The 21373-nt window shown below is 42.0% G+C and overlaps 1 protein-coding gene across 7 annotated transcripts in view; it reads right to left on the reverse strand.

Annotated features, from left to right (window-relative positions):
• METTL24 (methyltransferase like 24) overlaps positions 1-21373 on the reverse strand; it is an 84163-nt gene that overhangs the window by 52103 nt on the left and 10687 nt on the right. For 3 of the 7 annotated variants that reach the window (XM_019735078.2, XM_074333434.1, XM_019735077.2), the window contains exon 2: positions 937-1035. In XM_019735078.2, the coding sequence (XP_019590637.2) occupies positions 937-1035 (99 nt within the window). Of the gene's footprint in view, positions 1-918; positions 1036-19237; positions 19260-21373 lie in introns of those variants that run through there. The other 4 variants (XM_074333431.1, XM_074333430.1, XM_074333433.1 and 1 more) reach the window with 3 other exon arrangements.

Genomic DNA, 21373 nt, shown 5'->3' on the forward strand with positions numbered 1-21373 from the left:
TTCCCTCCCATGGATGAAAAAGAGCCAGTAAGGTTTGGGAGGAGGAGAGGGATGCCAAGAGCAAGTGACCTGAAGGGACATCGAAAGAACAAGGGTCCCTAGTGCCACACCAGCTCCACACTGCATTTTCCGGAGTGGGTGTCTGGTCCTCACAGGCAGTCTGAGTGGCTAATTTACTGGCACCTCTCATGTCAGGGCGAAGTTTCCCTCCGGCCTTGATTTTTTCTTATGTCTCTCTCCCCAGGATCAGTCTACTTGAGAATGGAACTCCTGATTAATGTGTCAAGAGCCACAGACTCTCCTTAATGGATGGTCTCTCTGCCTCCTCGGGGCACTGACTCAGCCTGCAGAGCTGGGCAGGAGCTGCCACAGTTTGTTAAGTCCCTAGCACAGGTGAGTGCTCAGTCATGATTTCAAGTGCCCTAAAGAATAGAAAGCCTCTGGATTCACGAGCTTCTCCTCAGACTGCCTGCAAAGTGTCCTCCGCTCTCTAGCCTAGTGCAGACCTATCTGCCAAGCATCCGTGGCTGAAAAAGCAAAAAGGCCCATTCCTCCAGCTACGAAATGGAGCTTGATGAGGGTTCTGTTTTGTGACACACTTGACTGCCTACTCACGGGCATGAATCTGTCGCTTCAAATGGCTTTCCAAAGCAATTTTCTAAAGTGGATCCTTAAAACACATAGGGATGAATCATTAAAACATTTCAGGATCACGATACTCCTGGAATGAAGAGGATGCTGAAGCAAATGGAAGGCATCTTATCTGCCTCTAAGTGAGTGGATAAATTTAAGCAGCAACGCCTCAGAAACCAGGTTTTCATCAAGTCCCCATCAGCAGTTGCTAAGAACCACCCCCTCATTGAAGAACCCTTCTCTAAGAGGGGCAATCAGCATCTTTTACATTATGTCCAAACCCACTTGCGCATGGAACACAACCTGGGTGGTGCTGATATATCTCAGGAACCTCAAGGCTTCTTCATCCAGGGACTGCATCGGGCCTGCCCAAGGCTGGAGGTCTATGTGCCACCGGCGACCCTGTGCAACAGAGAAAACATAGGTTGGTGTGTAAGGGATGAGGCGTTTGAGGCTGGGGGTTGGAAAACACATAAAGAATCAGACAGGCGACAAAGCTGCTCTAGCTGCCTGCGAAGCAAACACATTTGCACACAGGAGGCAGGGAGCTGGTTTGGAGCGGCTGTCATTAATGCCACATCAGTCACAGAGAGACAAACGAGGCCTGAGAAAGCCCAGCTACCAGGTTAAGCAGGAGATTGCAGAGGCCCCAGGGGCCATCTGACTTTTCTGATCAAAGGCAAACTCCACTTGACCTCATCCGGCTCTCTCAGCTGCAGGTTTGTATTACACAGTGCTATTCCCCATTCAGAAGAAATACTCCCCTATTTACTGTGGTTTCCAAAGCTTCCCTCGTGCTTCAGAAATATGTGCCTCCCTAAGAGCTATGCTGTTTCCCTGAAAATAAGACCTAACCAGAAAATAAGCCCTAGCATGATTTTTCAGGATGGTATCCCCTAATGTGTGTTTTGGAGCAAAAATTAATATAAGACCCAGGCTTATTTTTGGGGAAACATGGTAGTTCTGTTGTTTCAGTAATGCCTAAAATCCTTGGGGCACATGGGCACCTTGCCCAGCACAGACACAGGTGGGACAGCAAGGCGGCCCAGTGGCACCACCCAATGGTCCAGATCTCCCGGCTTCTGGGACTTTGCACTTGTAGTCGAGGACCCTGTCACCATCAGGGCTGGCCAGGGTGGCCTTTTAGCACTGTGAGGCAGCCCCTATCTTTCAGCAGAGGGCATGAGGAGCTTCCATGAACACAGTAGCTAGAAATGAACCCTAAAGCCCCTTTGAAGTAAGCCTGGTGGGGTGGATGAAGGGTTAGGAGAAGGCAGTGGTCTGGAAGAAACAAAAATGGGGACCTTTCCCGTCAAAAGGAAGCAGTAGTCATGAAGTTCTTGCTAGAACCCAGAGTTCCCTACCTATGGTTCTTACCACCTGGAATCTTCCTGGAGGCTGAATGTAATTCTAAGGGGAGAATACAGCTCATGGCCTAGGGTGGGAAAGAGCTCAGCTGCTGGCAGGGTAAATGTCTAATGTCAGGAAAGACTTTGGGTATTGTGGCACAGGGATTTCTGCAGGATGCTTGGGATTGTTCCCTAAACTCCCTTGTATGGTGAGGAAAGGGACAGAGCAGTGTTCTGGGGACAAAATAAATGGACCATTCATGTGTATACACTGTTCTTCAGGTAGGTATTATTACAATCTGAATGATTGTGTCCAATCAAATTCATGTCTTGAAGTCCTAACGCCCAATGTGATATTAGGAGGTGGGACCTCTGGGAGGTGCTTAGGTCATGAGGGATCCCTCACAAATGGGATTAATCCTCTTATAAAAGAGACCCCACAAAGCTCCTTAGCCCCTTCCACCAAGTGAGGACACAGCCAAAAGTAGGCCATCCACAACCCAGCATAGGGCCTTCACCAGAACCCTACCATCCTGGCACCCTTATCTTGGATTTTCAGCCTCCAGAACTGTGAGCAATAAATGTCTGTCCGTTGTTTATAGCCATCCAGTCTGTGGCATTTTGTTATGGCAGCCCAAACAGGAATTATGGCAGGAACTGTCACCCAAAAAAGAAACATCTAAACAGTCTAGCCCTGAGATGCTTTAGTACAAGGGTGGTTTGTTGCTCCTAGATGGAGTGGCCTAGGTAACTTGGTGTTAAACTGAAAGCAAGGAGGAGTGGGGTGGGGTGGGGAGCAAGCAAGTTAGTCCGTGTAAAGCCAGGTGTGTGGGCTTGGGGAAAAAGAATATACTCCCAAGTAAGGATTTGAGATCAATGCAAACACTTTGTAAGTGACAGAGTTGTTCCATGGTAGGCATTATTAACTCACGGCACAGAGTCCCCCTGGTATTAGCGTCTAGACAGTTCTGTTCCTTGTCATGGCTGAGTGCCCTGCAGTCCCTCCATATTAAAGAACCCTCACTGATCTTCCACAGGCTGCCTCTTTCTCAGCAATCCTTCCGGCGGGCCCAGTTTCATGAGTGTGCAACTAGTCCAGTCTTAGAAGGGCATGTGATTGTCTTCATGCTCTGCTGACACGGTCTTGAAATTCGTCATACATTTTGAACAAGGTGCCTCACATTTTCATTTTGCACTGGGCCCTGCAAATTACGTAGTCAGTCTGCCCTGAGGGGGGTACCTTTTGTGGGAAAACAGCCTTTTCTGATAGCTCTTCTTGTTCTATGAAGGTTGAACAGTCAAAGAGAATCGGAGGACATTAGCTTATGTATCTTCCCAGTTAATGTCTTCCACACCCCTATTTCTTTTTACTTCTCTGAATTAGACATTGATTATCATTTGGCCAAACAATATTTATGGAGCACCAGCCACTCTGTGCCAGGCACTGGCCAACACAGATATGGATAAAACCTGGGCTCTCCCAAGAGGCACTCTCAGCCTGATGGGGGAGATGAAAATGTACAAAATAACTTTGTTAGGGAAATGCTGAAACATTAGGGAGAGCCTTTTATTTTCAGGAAACTATTTAATTAGGAAATCATAAACGATAAGCGCATTTCAATACAAATGCCTCCTAGTTTTGCTTAGTCACACTATTTTTGCATCAGATGACAACGAGTGCTTTCTTAGATTGCCACTGCTGTCAGCACAGCAATGCGATGCTCCATGCAGTCCAGTCTAGGTCTGGTGTTCATAGCTTCCTGTCATTGTTATGGGACGACTCACAAGTGTCCCAGCATCTGGCCCAGCCAGGGGCCTCTTGACGAAAATGATAAAGTTCACCTGTTATGGTTTTCCTCTAAATCACAGCTCAGTAAACTTTTTATGTGATGGGTCAAATAGCAAATGTTTCAGGCTTTGCAGGCCATACAGTTTCTGTTGCAACTCCTCACCTCTGGTTGTAACTCAAAAGCAGCCACAGACAGTAAGTAAACAAGTGGTCATGGCTGTACTCGTATTCCAATAAACTCCATTTACAAAAACAGGCAGCTGGCTGAACTTGGCCTGCAAGGCTATAGTTGGCTGACCTTTGCTCTATTTGATTCTAAATTGAAGGTAGACCAGCCTAGAAGAGAGTGTTTACTGAAAATAATGCAAAATGACAGATTATGCTATCTACATTATAACCAACTTTGTCACCTGGGTGACTTGGGCAATACCAGTCAGGGTTCCGGGAGAATATGGTGGGCTCCTTCCCAGTGGCTAATCTGAGAAGAACTGAACAGACTATTTACAAAGGTGTGGGCAGGGTTTAAGGAAACCAATAAGGAACAATGCAATGCCTGTGCCTGGTAGCACCAAAGAGCCCTTATAAACTGTAAGCTTGAAGGAGCAAGTAGAGGGAGAAATTTCTGGAACCCAGAGAGAAAAACTGCATGCAGAAGGCCTTTACTAGAGGAACATAACCAATCCTGTCCCATCCAGTCCTATTTCATATCCACTCTAACTGTCAACCCCAACAGGAAGCAGAGAAGAGGGAGGTGTGGTTGGCCTACACAGGACAGTCTCCTGGGGCACAGAGCAGAAGCAGGGCGGGGAGTGATTCTCTTGGGGCAAATGGAAGTTCTCCTGCACGGCATCCTCTGGTGAATCAATGTGGTGAAATGATAGGATTGTCTCAAGGACCACAAACAGTATATCCTTCTTGCAATCTGGTATTTCTCATTTCCAACTGAGTGTTGACCATGACACTGCCCTGGAACAGTGAAAAATGTGAAATGAGGGGGCTCAGGTGGGGATATAATAGAAACATACCGCAAAGAGATGGCCTCCGAAGTGTTCTGGCTTACTGCTTTGGTTGAGCTGTTTAAAAAACATTTCACATACAGCAGTGCTCTTTCTTATTGGAATCAGTGTGACAGTAATTTGTGATCATTTCCCCCAAGGAAGCCACTAGCTTTTATCATCTCTTTCAATTATCATTTGTCTTAATTCTATAGTGCATACATCAATATTTGTCCTTCCAAAAATTCCACAAACAGAATTCTCTGAGCCCCCTGAAACACCAATGGCTGGTGTTTAATAGAACAAGGCAAAAAAAAAAAACCAAAAAAAACAAAACACCCTTTTCCTTTAAAAAAAAAAAAAATTATCATGATTTTATCCCAAACAACGTCCTTCACTTCCGGGTACACTATCATCCATGTGCTCCAAATATCAAGTGGCCAGAATGATGCTAACCCTCACTCCTGGGGGTGGAAACATGGATTCCTAGTCCTATCTGTGCCCTCACGTCCTCCCCAGGCAGTAAAGGAGCAGCTTAAGCAGAAGGTGGTTGAAGGTACTGTCATTTGGGGCTGGTTTGTCTGGCCCAGCAGGCGTGAGCTCAAATGTCAAAGGGAGTATACACAATGAGACAATGAGTTGCCACAGAGAAGGGGCCGTGTTCCTAAGCCCCTGCAGGAATGGTGTCTTTGGGGGTGGGGGGGGGGGGGGAGGCTCTACTCCTTTGCAATCTGTGGTCTGCCCACTAAACCACCAGGCCACTCACACAAAGCAACCCCACCCCCCAGCACAGCCCAGCATCTCAGGGAAAGCAGAGCCCTGATTTCTGAGGAAAGGAAGTAGCCTCCCTTTTGTTCGTGAAGGCTTTATCTGGTACTTTCTCCAGGAAATGGACATTGAAAAGTGAGCTGGCTTCTTCTAATGAGGAGCAAATGTTTTGATTACATAGAAAAAGTTTCCAAAAATTAAGAACAGCAAGAGTCTCTACATAACAAATTCATGTTGTTCAAGGGTCATTTTACAGACATCTAGGTGAAAAGTGATCACTGATACCGTACAAGCCAGTGTACAAAGATAATGGATTTGGCTCAAAAGCAATGCAACAAGCACAGCCACGAGGCTTTCGGATATTTTTATAATTTATGATTTCACCATTAAATGTGTTTCTTGAAAAACAGAAAATGGTCCTTTCAAGCCAAAGACACTGAATTCCAAGATTTTACTATTAAAATATAATGCAAAAAATAAAGCACTCTCTTAAAATACTCTTTTGCCTATCAGCCTATACTTATGTACATAATAGAAATTTATTAATTCAAGACCATAAACCCCAAACAAAACTGGTTGCATTAAAAAAAAAAATTATAGAGAAGAGCAGACCCACCCATGACCTAGAAAAGAGCCAGCCATCGATACTGCCTTGTGTGAGAGCTTGCTTTGTCTTGAAATTTGGAGTAACAACTTCCCTCTTCACAAGCAGTTTCTCCCACACCCTCGAATGACCTTGTGAAACCCACACAAAAATTGTCAAACTAAAAACAGTACCGCCATCAGTTGTACAAGCCAATTTTGTATAAGTAATTTTTTACATTTTTTTGGCATATAAAACAAATATTAAATAAGCTAAAAGGAGGCTTCTAATCGTCCATTCCTCTGTGTTTCAATGCTACAGTTCTTTAGGGATGGAATTGTGTGATACATGATTTAAATGAGCAGTTTCTTTACTGTGATGGATAATTGGTAGAGTGTTTGGGATATTTTTATGAAGTTTCAATAGTCCCAAATGCACATTCCCACAGCTAGTAAGGTCCTGAAAGGTGTGAGAACCAACAATTTCTGTTGGGAGAAATGGCCAATAATCGATTCTGCATTATGGTTGTGCCCCCTGGAAAAAGGTTGTGAGTTTTTGACTCAGACTAAACAATACACTGAGTATGTGTTGATGTGTTGATGTTGGGTAAGGCTAAGCTTTCTGGGAGAAACAAACCCCACACAAGCAAAATATATTTATTTAGCAATTTTGTGCTAATTAAGAGCATCTGTTAGTGGGCTGGAAACAGTGATTGAAGGGAATTGTTTATTCCTTTTTAGAAAAAGACGGGGATTGTGCAAGTTGTTGGGACAAGAGGAGGCACAAAATGGTGCCTGAACAGAACATGAATCTGGCTACCGCTGAGAGTTTGTGATCATTAACCACTACCTTTCCGGAATGCTCTTAGATCATCGTGGTTTTTAGGCCTTCCCTAGAGTGTGATTGGGGTGCTGAGAGTCTCTGGCATGGGCGCTCACACGCCTTCCCTTCGTCATTCTCATGTAGTTGGCCTTTTCCTCAGGGTCAGCCTGCTTCCAAAAGACCAGGGACCAGTACACACTTTGGTGATGACTAACATTCAGGTACCCCATGCATCAATTTTATTTAAAAGAATCTCAGTTTCAGTTCTGGGTAAGATGGGTAAGCACATCCCCACCACCACCACCATCACCACCACCCCGTGTCTTCCACTGAATACAGCAATAAAACCTAGACGGAGGGAATGCATAGAGCAGTTATTTGAGGAATCTGAAAAGTAAATACTAGCAGGTAGATTGAGGGAAATGACTAGAATTCAAATACCAATGAAGTGCAATGAGGTCACCATTGTTTTTTGTTTTTTTTTCTGGTATTGCCCCTCCTGCCCCCCCACGCAAGGCAGACTCACACTGAGTAGGCACTGGCACTGACTGAAAGCTCCAGGAGAAGCCCTCTTGTAGATTCGAGGAGGGAGGTGGTCCCCTAATGCTGAGAGAGGGGGAAAACTGCCCCATTCCCCCCCTTTTCTTTTTCCTTTTCTCAATTCTTGCATTCCAACTCCCACTGAGGTCATGGAAGCTGCAGCAGGGGTCACAGGCACCTAAAACTCTGAGGAAAGGGAAGCTTCCTCTCCAATCTGAGGCTATGGCCCCAAGAGGGCAGGGTGAACCCCCTGAGTATTTGCTGTCTTCTCCTGAAGGTTGGCCTTGGACTTGGGCACAGTCATGGGGAGTATGCAGCAAAGCATGGGGAAACTAAAGCCCAATCTTTCTGGCCAAATGCAGGGAACTAGATAATACTGGGAAGTCGTGGAGAAGGAAAACAACCCCATAAAGTGGTTTATGAAGCCCTGGGCTCGCCCCATTGATCTGATCCTTGTTATCAAAGACTTTGAGAACCAAGCTGACAGACAGACCTCTGCCCTGTCCCAGACCAACCACTGGGTGGCTTGGATGTGGGACAAATTTGAAAAACACTGCAAAATCTTTTAAAACATAATGGATATTGAAATCACAATCCACAGAAGCTGGCTAGAACGTGAGGCCTGAACCCAACCAGGTCAATTTCCTGTTAAAACAAATACATCAACATTATCTATAGTATTTAAACACCACTCAGAATCTCATAATATTCAAAATGTCCAGGATATAATCCAAAACTACTTGGCATATGAAGAATCAGGAAAATTCCAATTAGTGTAGGGAGAATACAATCAACAAATGCCAATGCAGGTATGACAGAGATGTTGGAATTATTTGACAAGAACTTAAAAGCAACTAATTTGAAAAGTACTCCAAGAAGTAAGGGCATATACTCTTGAAACCAAGGGAAAGAGAGAAAGCCTCAGCAAAGACATAGGAGGTACAAAAGGCCAAATGAAAATTTCAGAACTGAAAAAAATACAATAACCAAAATAAAAATCTCAGTGGATGGACTCAATAGCAGAATATGGATATGGCATAAGAAGTCAGTGAACTTGATGAGAGATCCATAGAAAGTTTCCAATCTGAACAACAGAGAGAGAGAAAAAAATTATTAGAAACAATGAAAAGGGCCTCAGGGACCTGAGGAACAACATCAAGAAGTCTAACTAACATAGCATTGGAATCCCAGAGGAGGAAGGGAAAGAATTCAGTGCAGAAAAAAAAAAAAAAATACGTAAAGAAATAATGGCTGAAAGATTCCCAAATTTGACAATAGACATAAACCTGAAGTTTCAAGAAACTCAGCAAACCCCAAACAAAAATTCAAAGAAATCACCTGTCCATATCACAGTCCAACTGCTGAAAACTGAAGGCAACAACAACAAAAAAGCTGAGTCTCTATTAATCTTGAGACAGACCTGACAGTGAACCAGGGTCAAAATGAATAGGCAGGAGAGGACAGAGCCTCCCATCACATAGGGGGCCCCTTACGCCGAAGTTCCCTCCCTGGTAAGAGCCAGTCCCACATCCCCAAGTCCATCTGGTAAATGTCGCTGGCAGCAGACAGCGCATGCATACCGAAACCCAAATCCAGAGCAGCATTTTGACTCCTTTCCCCATCAATCTGCCGCCTCTTCATCATTAGAGTGTAGGCTGGAAGGCAAGGGACCAGAAATCAAACCAACTCTGACAAGAAAAAATGCACTATAAGTCAAGCAGTCCCTGATAACTTTTGGGAAAGAATAAAAAAGAAAAAAACACAAAGGACAAGGAGGGATAAACGCTCAGCTCTAGATTTATCTCAGCTCTAGATTTATCTCTACGTTATCCCGGTTAAGTTGGAAAGAAATGCCCAAAACAAATTTGAGCTGGGTTTTGTTTTAAACTGATATCTTTAAATTCAGCATGTTATTTTCTCTGTGTGTCAAAATAGTGCAAGAGAATAAAACATGGTGTATTTTAGGTTTTTATCATAGACAGTAGAAAGAGAATCCCAATTCCTGGAGTAGAGCCAGTGAAATGCAGAGGTTTGCACTTGTTTTCATGATGTGGAAACGATACAGTGTCTGTGTACATAGTACGGGCTCAAATGTCAAATCAGGGATCTCACTGGGGTAACACATCACCCAGGACAAGGAGGGAGGAGTTTCATTCATCTTACGAAAGTAGGATTATGTAAGAATGTTTGCCTAAGACAGCAAGTAGGAATTTAGAAACAGCATTCATCACATTTTTAAGGTCTCTCTCTCTCTCTCTCTCTCTCTCTCTCTCTCTCTCTCTCACACACACACACACCCTCTACACACCTGGACACCTGACTCATATAAAGTACCCAGATTACCTGCAACTCAGGATCCTAATATCATCCCAACCAGCATCTGTCTGCTATGAGTTCATGGACTTACTTCACTTACTTCAGTCAGAAAACTCCAGCCAGTTAAGAGCCCCTCAAACATTTCCCAGTTCCCAAAACATTAGCCTCTCAGGATGGAAGGTCTGCAGCACTCCTAGAAACCCATTTCAAGGATCCTTGGATCCTGAGAGCAGCCAAAGCCACAGGAGTCTTGGAGTTAGCAGAGGGCAGGGAGAACAGAAAAACCACCAGGAAGGAGGGAGAGGAATGGAGATGGGAAAGGGTGGCGAAGAGAGGAAAGAGGGTTGCTTCCCCAATATCTGCACAGCAATCCACATCCTCCCCACAAGTTCACCTGGGCCTCAGGGCTGTCCCTAAGAGGTACCCGGGGCCTCTCTGGTGGCTCTCAGTCCACATTAGTCTCCACAGCACAAGTCTCCCCAGGGGTTCCCTCACTGTGATCCAGTCACATCCATGCAGAGGCCCTGCATGGGGCTCTCAGCCTTAGAGTCTCTCAGAGCTTCCGTGGAGCAGAACGTGTGTCCATGGTAAAGCTCAGTGCTGCGGAGCAGTTTTATGGGGAAATACTTCAGTTCCAGAAACGCTTGCACACAAGAATGTATGCATGCACGCACGTGTGTATGTGTGTGTTTTAGTTTTAAGTTTGCGTTCATTCATTATTAACTAACTTTTGTCATTTTCATATTGTTCATGTTTCAGACCATCCATATTGCTACTCTCGGGCCCTTTGATTGTGAGAGTATTTGGTAGTTTGACTGAATCCTACTGACAATTAGAGATAAGACTGGTTCTGGCACATTCCTCGCCTAATTCTGTATTTATAGAACACTCTTCTGTCTGAATGTACTGTAAGTTATAGTACCTGACAAGGAGAAGCAGCCAGTAAGTGTTTCTTTTTCATCTGGGGGAAGCTGCCAGCAGCGTGAAACAAGGCAGAGAGAGCTGGCTGGACAAGGCTGAAACCAAAAGCACTTAAAGCCTCAAACCTAAATGGAAGGAAAGATCTACAGTCTTTATCACTAAGTGGTCCCTTTCAGGAACATGAAGAATTGTTGAAGGAAGCAGACCTTTTTGAAGGACAATTATTATTGGGTTTGCTGCCGTGTAACTCTTTTGACTCAAGAGTGTTTTGGTCAATGAGAGTGAGAGTCTCCAAGGTTAGAAGTGAAGCTGGCCAAGTGGCCTGTCCCCTTTCCCCATATTCGACATGAAATAACAAGAGTAAAGGGGATACATTGTGAAAATAAACACAGCAGATCTAAGCTGATGAAAATTTTGACCGTATTTCTTAACTGTATGAGAAAGCAGGACTAACATTCCTTGCCCTAAAGAAAAACAAACTTCCTTCCATGTGGAACAACTTAAAAAACAAACAGGTTATAGAATCCAAAAGACAAACTACTTCTAGCTTTAAATGTTACTTGTTTGGTAGTTGTAGAGAATCACTGTATTTAAGGAGACTTCAAGGATAATCTAGACGGACTGCTTTATAATGAAAGAAAATGAAGCTCAGAGAGCTGAAATGACATACCAAAGTCACACAGGTAGGAGGAGGCAGAGACGTGACTCAGACCCTGAGCTGTAGGCTGCTGGTCCCACACTTGCTCTGTGACCTCAGGCCGCCTCCACCCCAGAGCTCAGAGTTTTATCCTCCCCATACTTAGTGTTCCTGTGAATATAGACACTACATGCCCAAGAGCAACTTCGAAAGGGATTCCCAGGTAAAAACCACAACTGCTGTCTTGCATTGACACACGCATCCATGTAACAGGTAACAAACACGTTTATGAAAGTCTTTATATATAAGAGGTGGAATACACTGAAAAGTTCACGAGTGGCTCTGAAAATGTCATGGATGATGACTCCTCAGTGAGTCAAAGAAGGAGGATTAGAATGTGTCAAGAGAAAGGATTCAGGCCTGTCTGATAAATGGCAATGGTAGATCTCAGGTGAGGCGGAGTCAGCCTGAGTCCCATGACAGCAAGAAGCTGAGATCTTGCCTCTCACCCACACCCACCCAGACTGGACATGTAGCATAAGCAAGAAATAAAGTCTGTTATTTTAATCCACTGAAACTTTGAGGATGTTTGTAACTGCCACCTAGTTTTTCCTGACTGATACAAGCACCTAAAAGGCACTGAGGAAAAGATGGTTCTCATTATTATGAACACATCCCCACAGAACCTTCGCCCTGCCACACCATCAGAGATTGAATGGCAGGCTAGAACAAATCATTGGTCTTATGGAGATTCTCAGAGAGGAAAAGAAAAGAGGTATAACCAAAGACAACTCATTGCCAAGACAAAAGAAGAGAAGTTAGGAAGTGCTCAGATAAAGACCATAAGGACATCTGATTACAAAACAAATCCTACTCTCAGGTCTGCTTCCTAAGTGCGTCCTGCCCGTAACATACCTGGCCAGGACTTTTTCCTCCTATGCAGAATTTTCTCCCTTATTTACTAGTCAGTTAAAGAGTCCAGTTTTAGTCCCATGTACGTCTCCCAAATTTCCTCATCACTCAAGCCTCTACTGTGCACAAAATAAACTATGCAAAGCAAGTGCTTCAGCAATTATTGCTTGTATTTCTCATTTTATACTTAATCAAATGTTTGGTAAAAATCTGTTTCAAATGTGTCAATCATGGTTCTTTAACCAGACTGTCAGCCTTGTAAGGACACCATATGCTTTACTTCTTTTAAAGTCCCCCACAGAAATGACTCCAAGAGACATTTTTACATTGATTTAAATGCCAAGAAGGAAAGACCATGATATAATTCTTGGGAATGAGGACAATTTTGTTACTACCCTGAAAGAAAGGAGAGAAATTCACTAGCTGGGTTTTATGGTAATACCCTAATCTAGCTAAATATAAGTACTCTTTACTTAGGTAGAAATAAATGATTATACATCCTAAATGTCTTTGACCCAGCTTTGTTCAACTTAATGTAAAACCAGAGACGACAAGCAGTTTAGTAGGACCCCTGAGAGAAATTGTAAGAAAGCACTATTGAGACTTTCACACATTTCATTAAAAATTAACATTTGATAGCTTAAAAAGTTAATAAATATTTACACACTAGTTATAAAATTGAAGCTAAATTTGTTCAACTTCTAAATCGTAAAGTTAGGCTTTACTCAAATCCATTTGTTAAGAAGAGCACAGACCTTTTCTATAGTAATACTGAGAGTTTGTTTTCATAATTCCAAAGACTGCTAGCATATAACTTTGAAACTATAAATATTTGTTACTATAAATTTTATTAAATGCAGAAAAATTAATTGTTCAAGTAAAGGTGAAAACTATGTTTGCCAAGGGAAGTTGCTCCCACAACTTGTCTTGGAGACACAGACCTTCTGGCCATAACTGCTCTGATCTAGTTCTAGTCATCCAATCCGTACAACACAGCGCAGATTCTCTTACAGGTAAGTGATGCAGTCCTCCTTGTAGAAATTTACTTTATGAATAAAATTAAGTAACTCCAACGTACTTTCAAACATGGTACACGATTTTTATTTTCTTCAATATCTATTACAGTAGAAGTACTCTTAACCTGTCTCTATAAAACCAAATTGTCAGATTAACTGACCCTCAGCATTTTCTATACCTGCGCACTCCTGCTGCTACAAGACTAGTAGTATTTCACCAGGAGTCATTTGGTTTGTTCCCAAACCAGTTTATATCAGTTGTACAAGTTATAGACATTATGTAATTTAATTAAAACTTGGGTAAACCAATGAAATCTGTGCACAGAAAGCAAACGGGTTCTCTTTTCTATAAAAGCCATGTCAGTTAAAAGCTAGGTGCTGTTTTTAAATACTGTTGTGTTAGGTATCCATGAAGTAACTGTAAAAGAGAATAACAAAGTCGCTAAAATCTAGAGGTGTTCTGCACTCGTGTTGCTTCACAAGTGTCACATTCTTGCTCCACTTTGAAGGAACGAAATCTGGAAATGGTGGGTGACGCAGTTCAGACGGGTTTTTGCTAGAAAGACCAGAACTCCAGCCAGGGGCCATACTCACAACAAAAGATTCGGAAATGAATGTACAGGTATATATTTTAAGTTAAAAAAGACTGTGTGTATACTTTTTGTGACTCACTACTTTAACCACCTTTATATAACTGACCAATTACTGTAAATCGGTGACTTTGAATATGATGCTTCTACTCAACTTGCTAATTACGTGGTTATAAAGATTCCACAAGTTTATAGATAGAGACAGTGCAACGTTATTAATCAGCTTATATGATAGACTAATGACAGTGCATCGCTGGAGAAATATAAACATAAAGCAGGACCGTGGCCAAAGGGGAAGGCTGGAAGAGATGACCCATAACTTCCTTTATGTTTATTTTCTCAAGAACCTATGAATCTTTCCACCTTTAAAGTTATTTTATTATTATTATTATTATTATTAGCATTCAGCATTTTTATAGCATAGAAAAAGAACGTCTTCACAAATGAAATAACATAAAAATCAACAGCAGGAAGGAACCATTGGCTTCTATTCTGAAAACAAAACACGGCTCTTCTTGAAGGTGTAGCGTAAGAAGCCCAAGGAGAGCAGAAACAGCCATCAGCAGAACTGCACATCTCAGCACCGGGCCAGGCCAGGGGTGGCCCCGACTCTACAAGCCATTGCCAGGACTTTGGTTTCCACCGCCTGAGGGCTCAGCCCCGCCAGCCTAACAGTAAGGTAATTCTAGAAGAGAAAAGCCCATGATACTGGGGCAGCCCTCCCTGAAAGGTGAACACTGGTGTTGGAAGCATCTACCCCAAATGTAGGAATGGACCATCCCAATCATAACTGGTATGTCTTAGCCCCGCACTCATGCCTCCCTGGGAGAGGGAGTGGTCCTTCACAGGACGCCTGAGATAGGGGAGGCTGAGGCACCGGCACTCTGCAAGTTCCTCTGAGTGATTCTGATCCACTCTTGGATTAAGAATTTGGGGCTTCATGAGGTCCATGAACTTCCTGAAATCAACTGCAAATGAATGCATATGCAAACATGTTCAGGGTTCTGGAACGCTTGTCCTTGGTTTCCATTAAATTGTTTTCATCACATTTTTGTGACATGAAAAGTGTGAAGAATCACTGTTCTGAAATCAATTCAAGTTTTCATTGCCCTGGTTGTCGACACAGCTGAGAGGAAATTTGAGAAGAAGCTGGACATAAGCAATCCCTGTACAGAGCCTTCCTGTTGTATTTCTCTCTTTCTCACTCTAATTTTTTTTCCTCCTAAACTCCAATCTGTTCCTATTTCTTCACTTCTATTTTTAAATTGAACAATTTTGGTTCCCAAATAACTATAATGAAGAACTCCTTGAATAAAAGACACTGAAAATTAAATTTCCAATTTCTCTTACCCCAGTTCTCCCATTCCTGTATGGTTTTGTTATTAAAATATTAAAAAAAAAAAAAAAAAGAAAAAGTAAAAAGAAAAACCCTTAAGAGCACTTTTGATCTGGTTTTCCTATTAAGTTAACGACTTGACCAAATGTAGATGCCTTTATTTTAAATACCATCATGCTGGCTTGCCTATATTTTTAAAACAACAAATTTTGCATAGATACTTTCTTTTTTCTGTTCTTTGTCTCAACACATCACCATCATAACGAAGGATACAATGTTGTATGTGTTAAACAGGCTCCAATCTGTGCTGGTGGTTTGGTTTCATAAATACCAACACGCCTTGTCCAGGGGTAAGGCTCAGGCAATCCGATTTTCCAAAACAAGTCTCTGTATCCAGGGTACCCAAATAAATTCAAGCACTTCAGTTTCAAAACTGATGTAGCTGTCTGCTCCTGATCAAGGTTAATGTCCTCTAAGTGCACATTAGTTAAATAAGCCTTTTTTTTTTTACTATTCCTGTACAAAATGAATATTCACTATTCAAGAGAACATTCCCTATCATAATTATACAATCAGTTCAAATTTGTGCTTAAGCAGTGTAAGTCATGTTTGAAATTCCAACCTTACAAAATAGCTAAAATGAAGGTTTAAAATATATTAGTTGACTTGGGAAATGTCTAAGATGCATTCATATCAAACCTAAAATTTGGAGTAATCAACACATTTTGCTGAGATCCAGATTTCAGAATGGAGGCAGCCAGAGTCTAGAGTAGAAACAACACTAAATCTGACCTCAGGTGACCCGGGTTATAACCTCTATTTACTTTGAACCAGTTATTTCACAGATTCCCTTTGGGTGGAATGGAAAAAACACCAGTCTCACTCATAAGGCTATTATGAGACCCACTTGGGATAACAACAGAGCAAGCCTTTGTAAGCGGGAAAGAGTTGTATAAAAGCAAATTATTGGTATAACTACTGTTTGTTTTAATACAAATGCCCTCCAAAATATACAGGATGCTCCCTGGACACGTCCTTACAAATGAGGAGACAAGGTCATGTGAGTGAGAATGAAGGCAAGAAAGAAACACCAAGGCAGCTGAAGTCCTAAGCAGAAGAACTCACTTATATAAAAGGTGCAATCGGATGACAAGTGCTTGGCCACTTCTTTGGACACACCCCTGCTGTTCTGGGCCCGTGCATTTTGCAAAAAGCTGATGCACTAGGAGGCCAGGAAGCTCACGTGATGGCAGCCTAAGGTTCTCACTTACCTGGCAAACGCCAGGCTCCTGGGTTCCTAATGCATGGCTGCCTCTGTCAGACTCTGCAATGCATCTGCCAGGGGAGAAGCTGTGGGAGAGGGAGCACCATGCAGTTCACCAGGTGAACCATTCCTGAGGGGCCAAGCCAGGTGCTTCAGGGAGAAGCAAACACGTGGCCTCCGCATTTCTGCCCAACACGCCCACGCCCATCAGTGAGCACCCTCAGGCTGGGGGCCCAGGGCTCTCTCACCGTTAATTTGTCTCTATCTGAACAGAGCGAAGCATGTATTTTCACAACTTCCATTCATTCCATGGACGTCTGAGAATGTTTTTAAGCAAGATATAATTCACATACCATAAAATTTACCATTTCAAACCACTGAGTGGCTTTTAATACATACACAGATTGTGCAATTATCACAGATGTCTGTTTCCAGAATATTTTCATCATCTCAAAAAAAAAAAAAAAAATCATTCCCTTTAGCAGTCATTCCGCATCCCCGCCCTCCCATCAGCCCTTGGCAACCACGAATCTGCTTCCTATCTCTATAGATTCACCTATTCTGAATATTTCATTAAAAGAAAGTGATGCAATATGTGGGCTTTACGAGTTTTCTTTCATGTAGCATAACTTCAAGGTTCACCCATGTTATAGCATGTACAGGACTTCATTCCTTTTTATGGCTGAATAATATTTCATCATATGGTTATACCATACTTTGTGTATCCATTCATCAGTTGATAGACATTGAGGTTGCTTCTAATTTCTAGCTATTATGAATAATGTTGCTATAACTACTTGTGTACAAGTTTTATGTGAACATATATGTTCAATTCTCTTAAGTATATACCTACAAGTACAATTGCTGGGTCATTTCTGGGCACTCTTGAACCTAATGTTCATGTTAGCACCTTCTGTGGGAATTCACTTCTGTGGCAAACAGAAGGAAATACAGTTCACCAGGAACCCCAAAAGTCAAAGGAGGAGACATGTATGAAGGAAAAAAAAGGTTCCGCATGAAGCAATATTTTGGTGCTCCCAAAATGCCACTAATCATCTCTTTGCCCTGTACCATAACACAGCAATAGCCATAGCTGGGATGAGGGGACTAGCACGAACCTAAGCTGGCACAAGCTTCCTAGTAATAAGAACAATCGACATGTAATGAGTGCTTCTTACATCCTGTGCTGGGCACAGTATGTGAATGGTCTAACGACCAAGAGATGGGGGAAACGTGATTTTTGAAAACAAACACTGATTGCAGCTAATTGCACCTTCCTACCAAAGTGAGATAATTCCTCTCTAAGCCAGGCCTGGAAGGAGAGAAGAAAACAGAGGATGCTAAATTGCCTGAGTAAGAAAATGACACGTTATGTGGAATTTATTTGCTGGAAGCTCAAGAGAGTAGCGTGGGCTGTGGAGGTTTGAAGGCTTGAACGTGGAAAAAAGGGATAGGCATGTTGATAAGGGAAGGCAAGCTCAACGGGGCGAGAGTGTAAGGAAAAAACACCGCCAGAAGAAATCCTCAATGGCCAAGAACACTTCCAATAATCCATTTTCAGTTGATTTCTGTTTTGAACTGTGTTACTATTGCCCTCTGTTACCTTGAAATCTTCAGGAAGGTCTGTGTTGGCATCACGCTGGGGAATGAAAGAAGTGGGGCGTGCAGAGTAGGGAGGAGAAAGCAGTGGCCAGAGGTTAAGAGGCTGAACTAGGAGCAGGAACTCAGAGACTGACCAGAAACACCAGCCTTCCAAATTATCAGAATATTGAGGGGGTAGAAAGGTACTAGATCTTTCAAAGCACATGGCTCAAGCCATTTTAATTTAAGTATTAAAGGAAAGAGACCCCAGAAGCTGGAAAAGATGGGGTCATCTGACTGTCATATATAATCTGTCCAACAACCCTACATTTGTGTTAGAGACGGTGAGTAACCAGCAGTAGTAAACAAACACCAACATGTAAACCATGTTAATGTTCCCTATGTGGCAATGGGCTCATCACAAAGACCTTGAAAGCTTTATAATGACATTCCCATGAATGGTTAAAAAGTACCAAAACATTTTCTCCATGTCCCCATTGGAAGTCTAGGACCATTCTTTCTCAGGCTGCAGATGGAAAACTCTAGCATGAGAATCTCATGGACTTGATTGGTCCACTGCAAGGCAGGGGTCACCCCACTGTAACAGTCACAGTTAGGGGACCCTGAGGCCACGCCAGAGCAGGGGTTAGCTCTTTCTGCAAAAGCCACACAATAAACATTTTTGACTTTGTAAACCAAGAGGCAAAATCAAAGATTTTAAGTAGGTATTTTTATAAGAGAGAAGACAAGTTTAGTGATGAAATTCAAAATACATTAATAATTGCACACAATTTTTTGTAATATAGACCTAGTAATGAAGAGAATGGAATTTTTTAATAGCATTTTGCTTCCTTGGGGTTCAAAGTTAGTGATTCCTAATATCAAATCAACTGCAAATGTTCATCTGTAAAAACCATTCTCAGATCATGGGCCACACAAAAACAGGTACAGGCCAGATGTGGCTTGAGATCTCTGTGGTGTAGCCCTGTTGTCTGAAGCAAAGACAACATTGGCTACTCTGTTCCAACAGTCTGTAGTGTAATAATATCCTGATTCCGAAATTAGAGACCTGGAGAGGACTTTGGAATAGCTCTCAAAAGATTCAGCTGTACCTCAAACACATCGGTCTAGTATCGCATTGATTGAAATAACCATTCTTTCAGCCAATATTTAATAAGCACCTACTATATGCCGGTCCTGTGATAGCCACTGGGGGTATAGTGGTGAGCAGGACAGATGAGCTCCCTACTTTCATAGAGGATGAGACTGCAAACAAGAATTAAAGAAATAAAAAAAGTCAGAATGGGAATGCCATAGAGAAAACAAGAGAAGATAATAGAGCAACTAGAGAGGGAGCTACTTTGGATGAAGTAGTTTAGTAAGGAGTTCTTTCTTCTCAACATTCTTATTAATCATTGTTTTAGCAGACATTTTGTATTTTTTCTAATATGATGGGGTGGGGGGTGAAATAGAATCCCGCTGTGCTTTGATTTGCTTCCTCTGCTTATTTGTAGGATTTATCATCTGTGAACTCATGCTCTTTCTTTCAGTAGACAGATGCAATAGATAGATAGATAGATAGATAGATAGATAGATAGATAGATAGATAGATAGATAGATAGATAGATAGACAGATAGATGATGGATAGATAGATGATGGATAGATAGAAGATAGAAAAAACAGAAAGGAAGGAAGGAAGGAAGGAAGGGAGGGAGGGAGGAAGGGAAAAGACAGTACTTCAGGTTTCCTCTTCTGTTAATTCCTGGTTAATTCCCTGTTTGATTTTCTGTTCGGTTGTCTTCTTCTTACTGTTTTGTTGGTGTTCTTTTAAATTTTTGGATATTAATCCTTTATTGGTGATATGCATTGTAAATATCCTCTCCCATGCAGACTGGTGCAGCCGTTATGGAAGGCAGTGTGGAGGTTCCTCAAAGAATTACGAATAGAATTGCCATATGACCCAGCAATCCCTCTCCTGGGTATCTACCCAAAAAATCTGAAAACATTTAGAGATAAAGACACGTGTGCTCCAATGTTCATTGCAGCTTTGTTTACGGTGGCCAAGACATGGAAACAACCAAAATGTCCTTCGATAGATGAATGGATAAAGAAGTTGTGGTATATATACACAATGGAATACTATTCGGGAGTAAGAAAAGATGATATAGGAACATTTGTGACAACATGGATGGATCTTGAGAGAGTAATGCTGAGCGAAACAAGTCAGACAGAAAAAGCAGAGAACCATGTGATTTCACTGATATGTGGTATATAAACCAAAAACAACAAAAGAACAAGACAAACAAATGAGAAACAGAAACCCATAGACACAGACAATAGTTTAGTGGTTGCCAGAGGGTAAGGGGGCAGGGGTGGGGGTGGAGATGAGGGTAAGGGGGATCGAATATATGGTGATGGAAGGAGAACTGACTCTGGGTGATGAACACACAATGGGATTTATAGATGATGTAATACAGAATTGTACACCTGAAATCTATGTAATTTTACTAACAATTGTCACCCCAATAAATTTAATAAAATAAAAAAATAAATAAATTAATTAAAAAAAAAAAATATCCTCTCCCAGCCTATGACTTGTACTTTAATTTTGTGGTGTCTTTAGTTTACAAGAAGATTTTAACTTTTAGCTGGCAAATAATTGTTAGAATTGGTTGTTAGCTACCAGTCTTGGTGGGCAAATTGAAAAAAATCGAACAAGACAAACAAATGAGAAACAGAAACTCATAGACACAGACACTAGTTTAGTGATTACCAGAGGGTAAGCGGTAGGGGTTGGGAGATGAGGGTAAAGGGGATTAAATATATGGTGATGGAAGGAGAACTGACTCTGGGTGGTGAACACACAGTGGGATTTATAGATGATGTAATACAGAATTGTACACCTGAAATCTATGTAACTTTACTAATAATTGTCACCCCAATAAACTTAAATTATAAAAGAAAAAATCATGGATTTTGAGTTTAAACCTTCATTCCATTCCTTATAGCTATGTCTTGCCCAAATGCATTAATGTCTCTGAGCCCTGACTTCCTTGTCTGCAAAATGAAGATAATTTCCTACCTCACAGATTTGTTGGGAGAATTAAATAAAAGAATATATGCAGCTCCCCTAGCACAGTGTCCCCCTCCCACCTCATTCTTAACATTCAGTCTTCTTGAAAGCTCTATATTCCCCATAATTCCATGTGCGGGGTCAGTACTTACATTTTGTGTATTGTGTTGCTTAAATTGAGCTTATCTTTAAAATGCATATAAAGTACCAAGTATAATAATATCTACTGAATTGACTAAAATGGGGA

The sequence above is a fragment of the Rhinolophus sinicus genome, linkage group LG05 (assembly GCF_036562045.2).
Source record: "Rhinolophus sinicus isolate RSC01 linkage group LG05, ASM3656204v1, whole genome shotgun sequence".
In the NCBI taxonomy this organism is placed as follows: domain Eukaryota; kingdom Metazoa; phylum Chordata; class Mammalia; order Chiroptera; family Rhinolophidae; genus Rhinolophus; species Rhinolophus sinicus.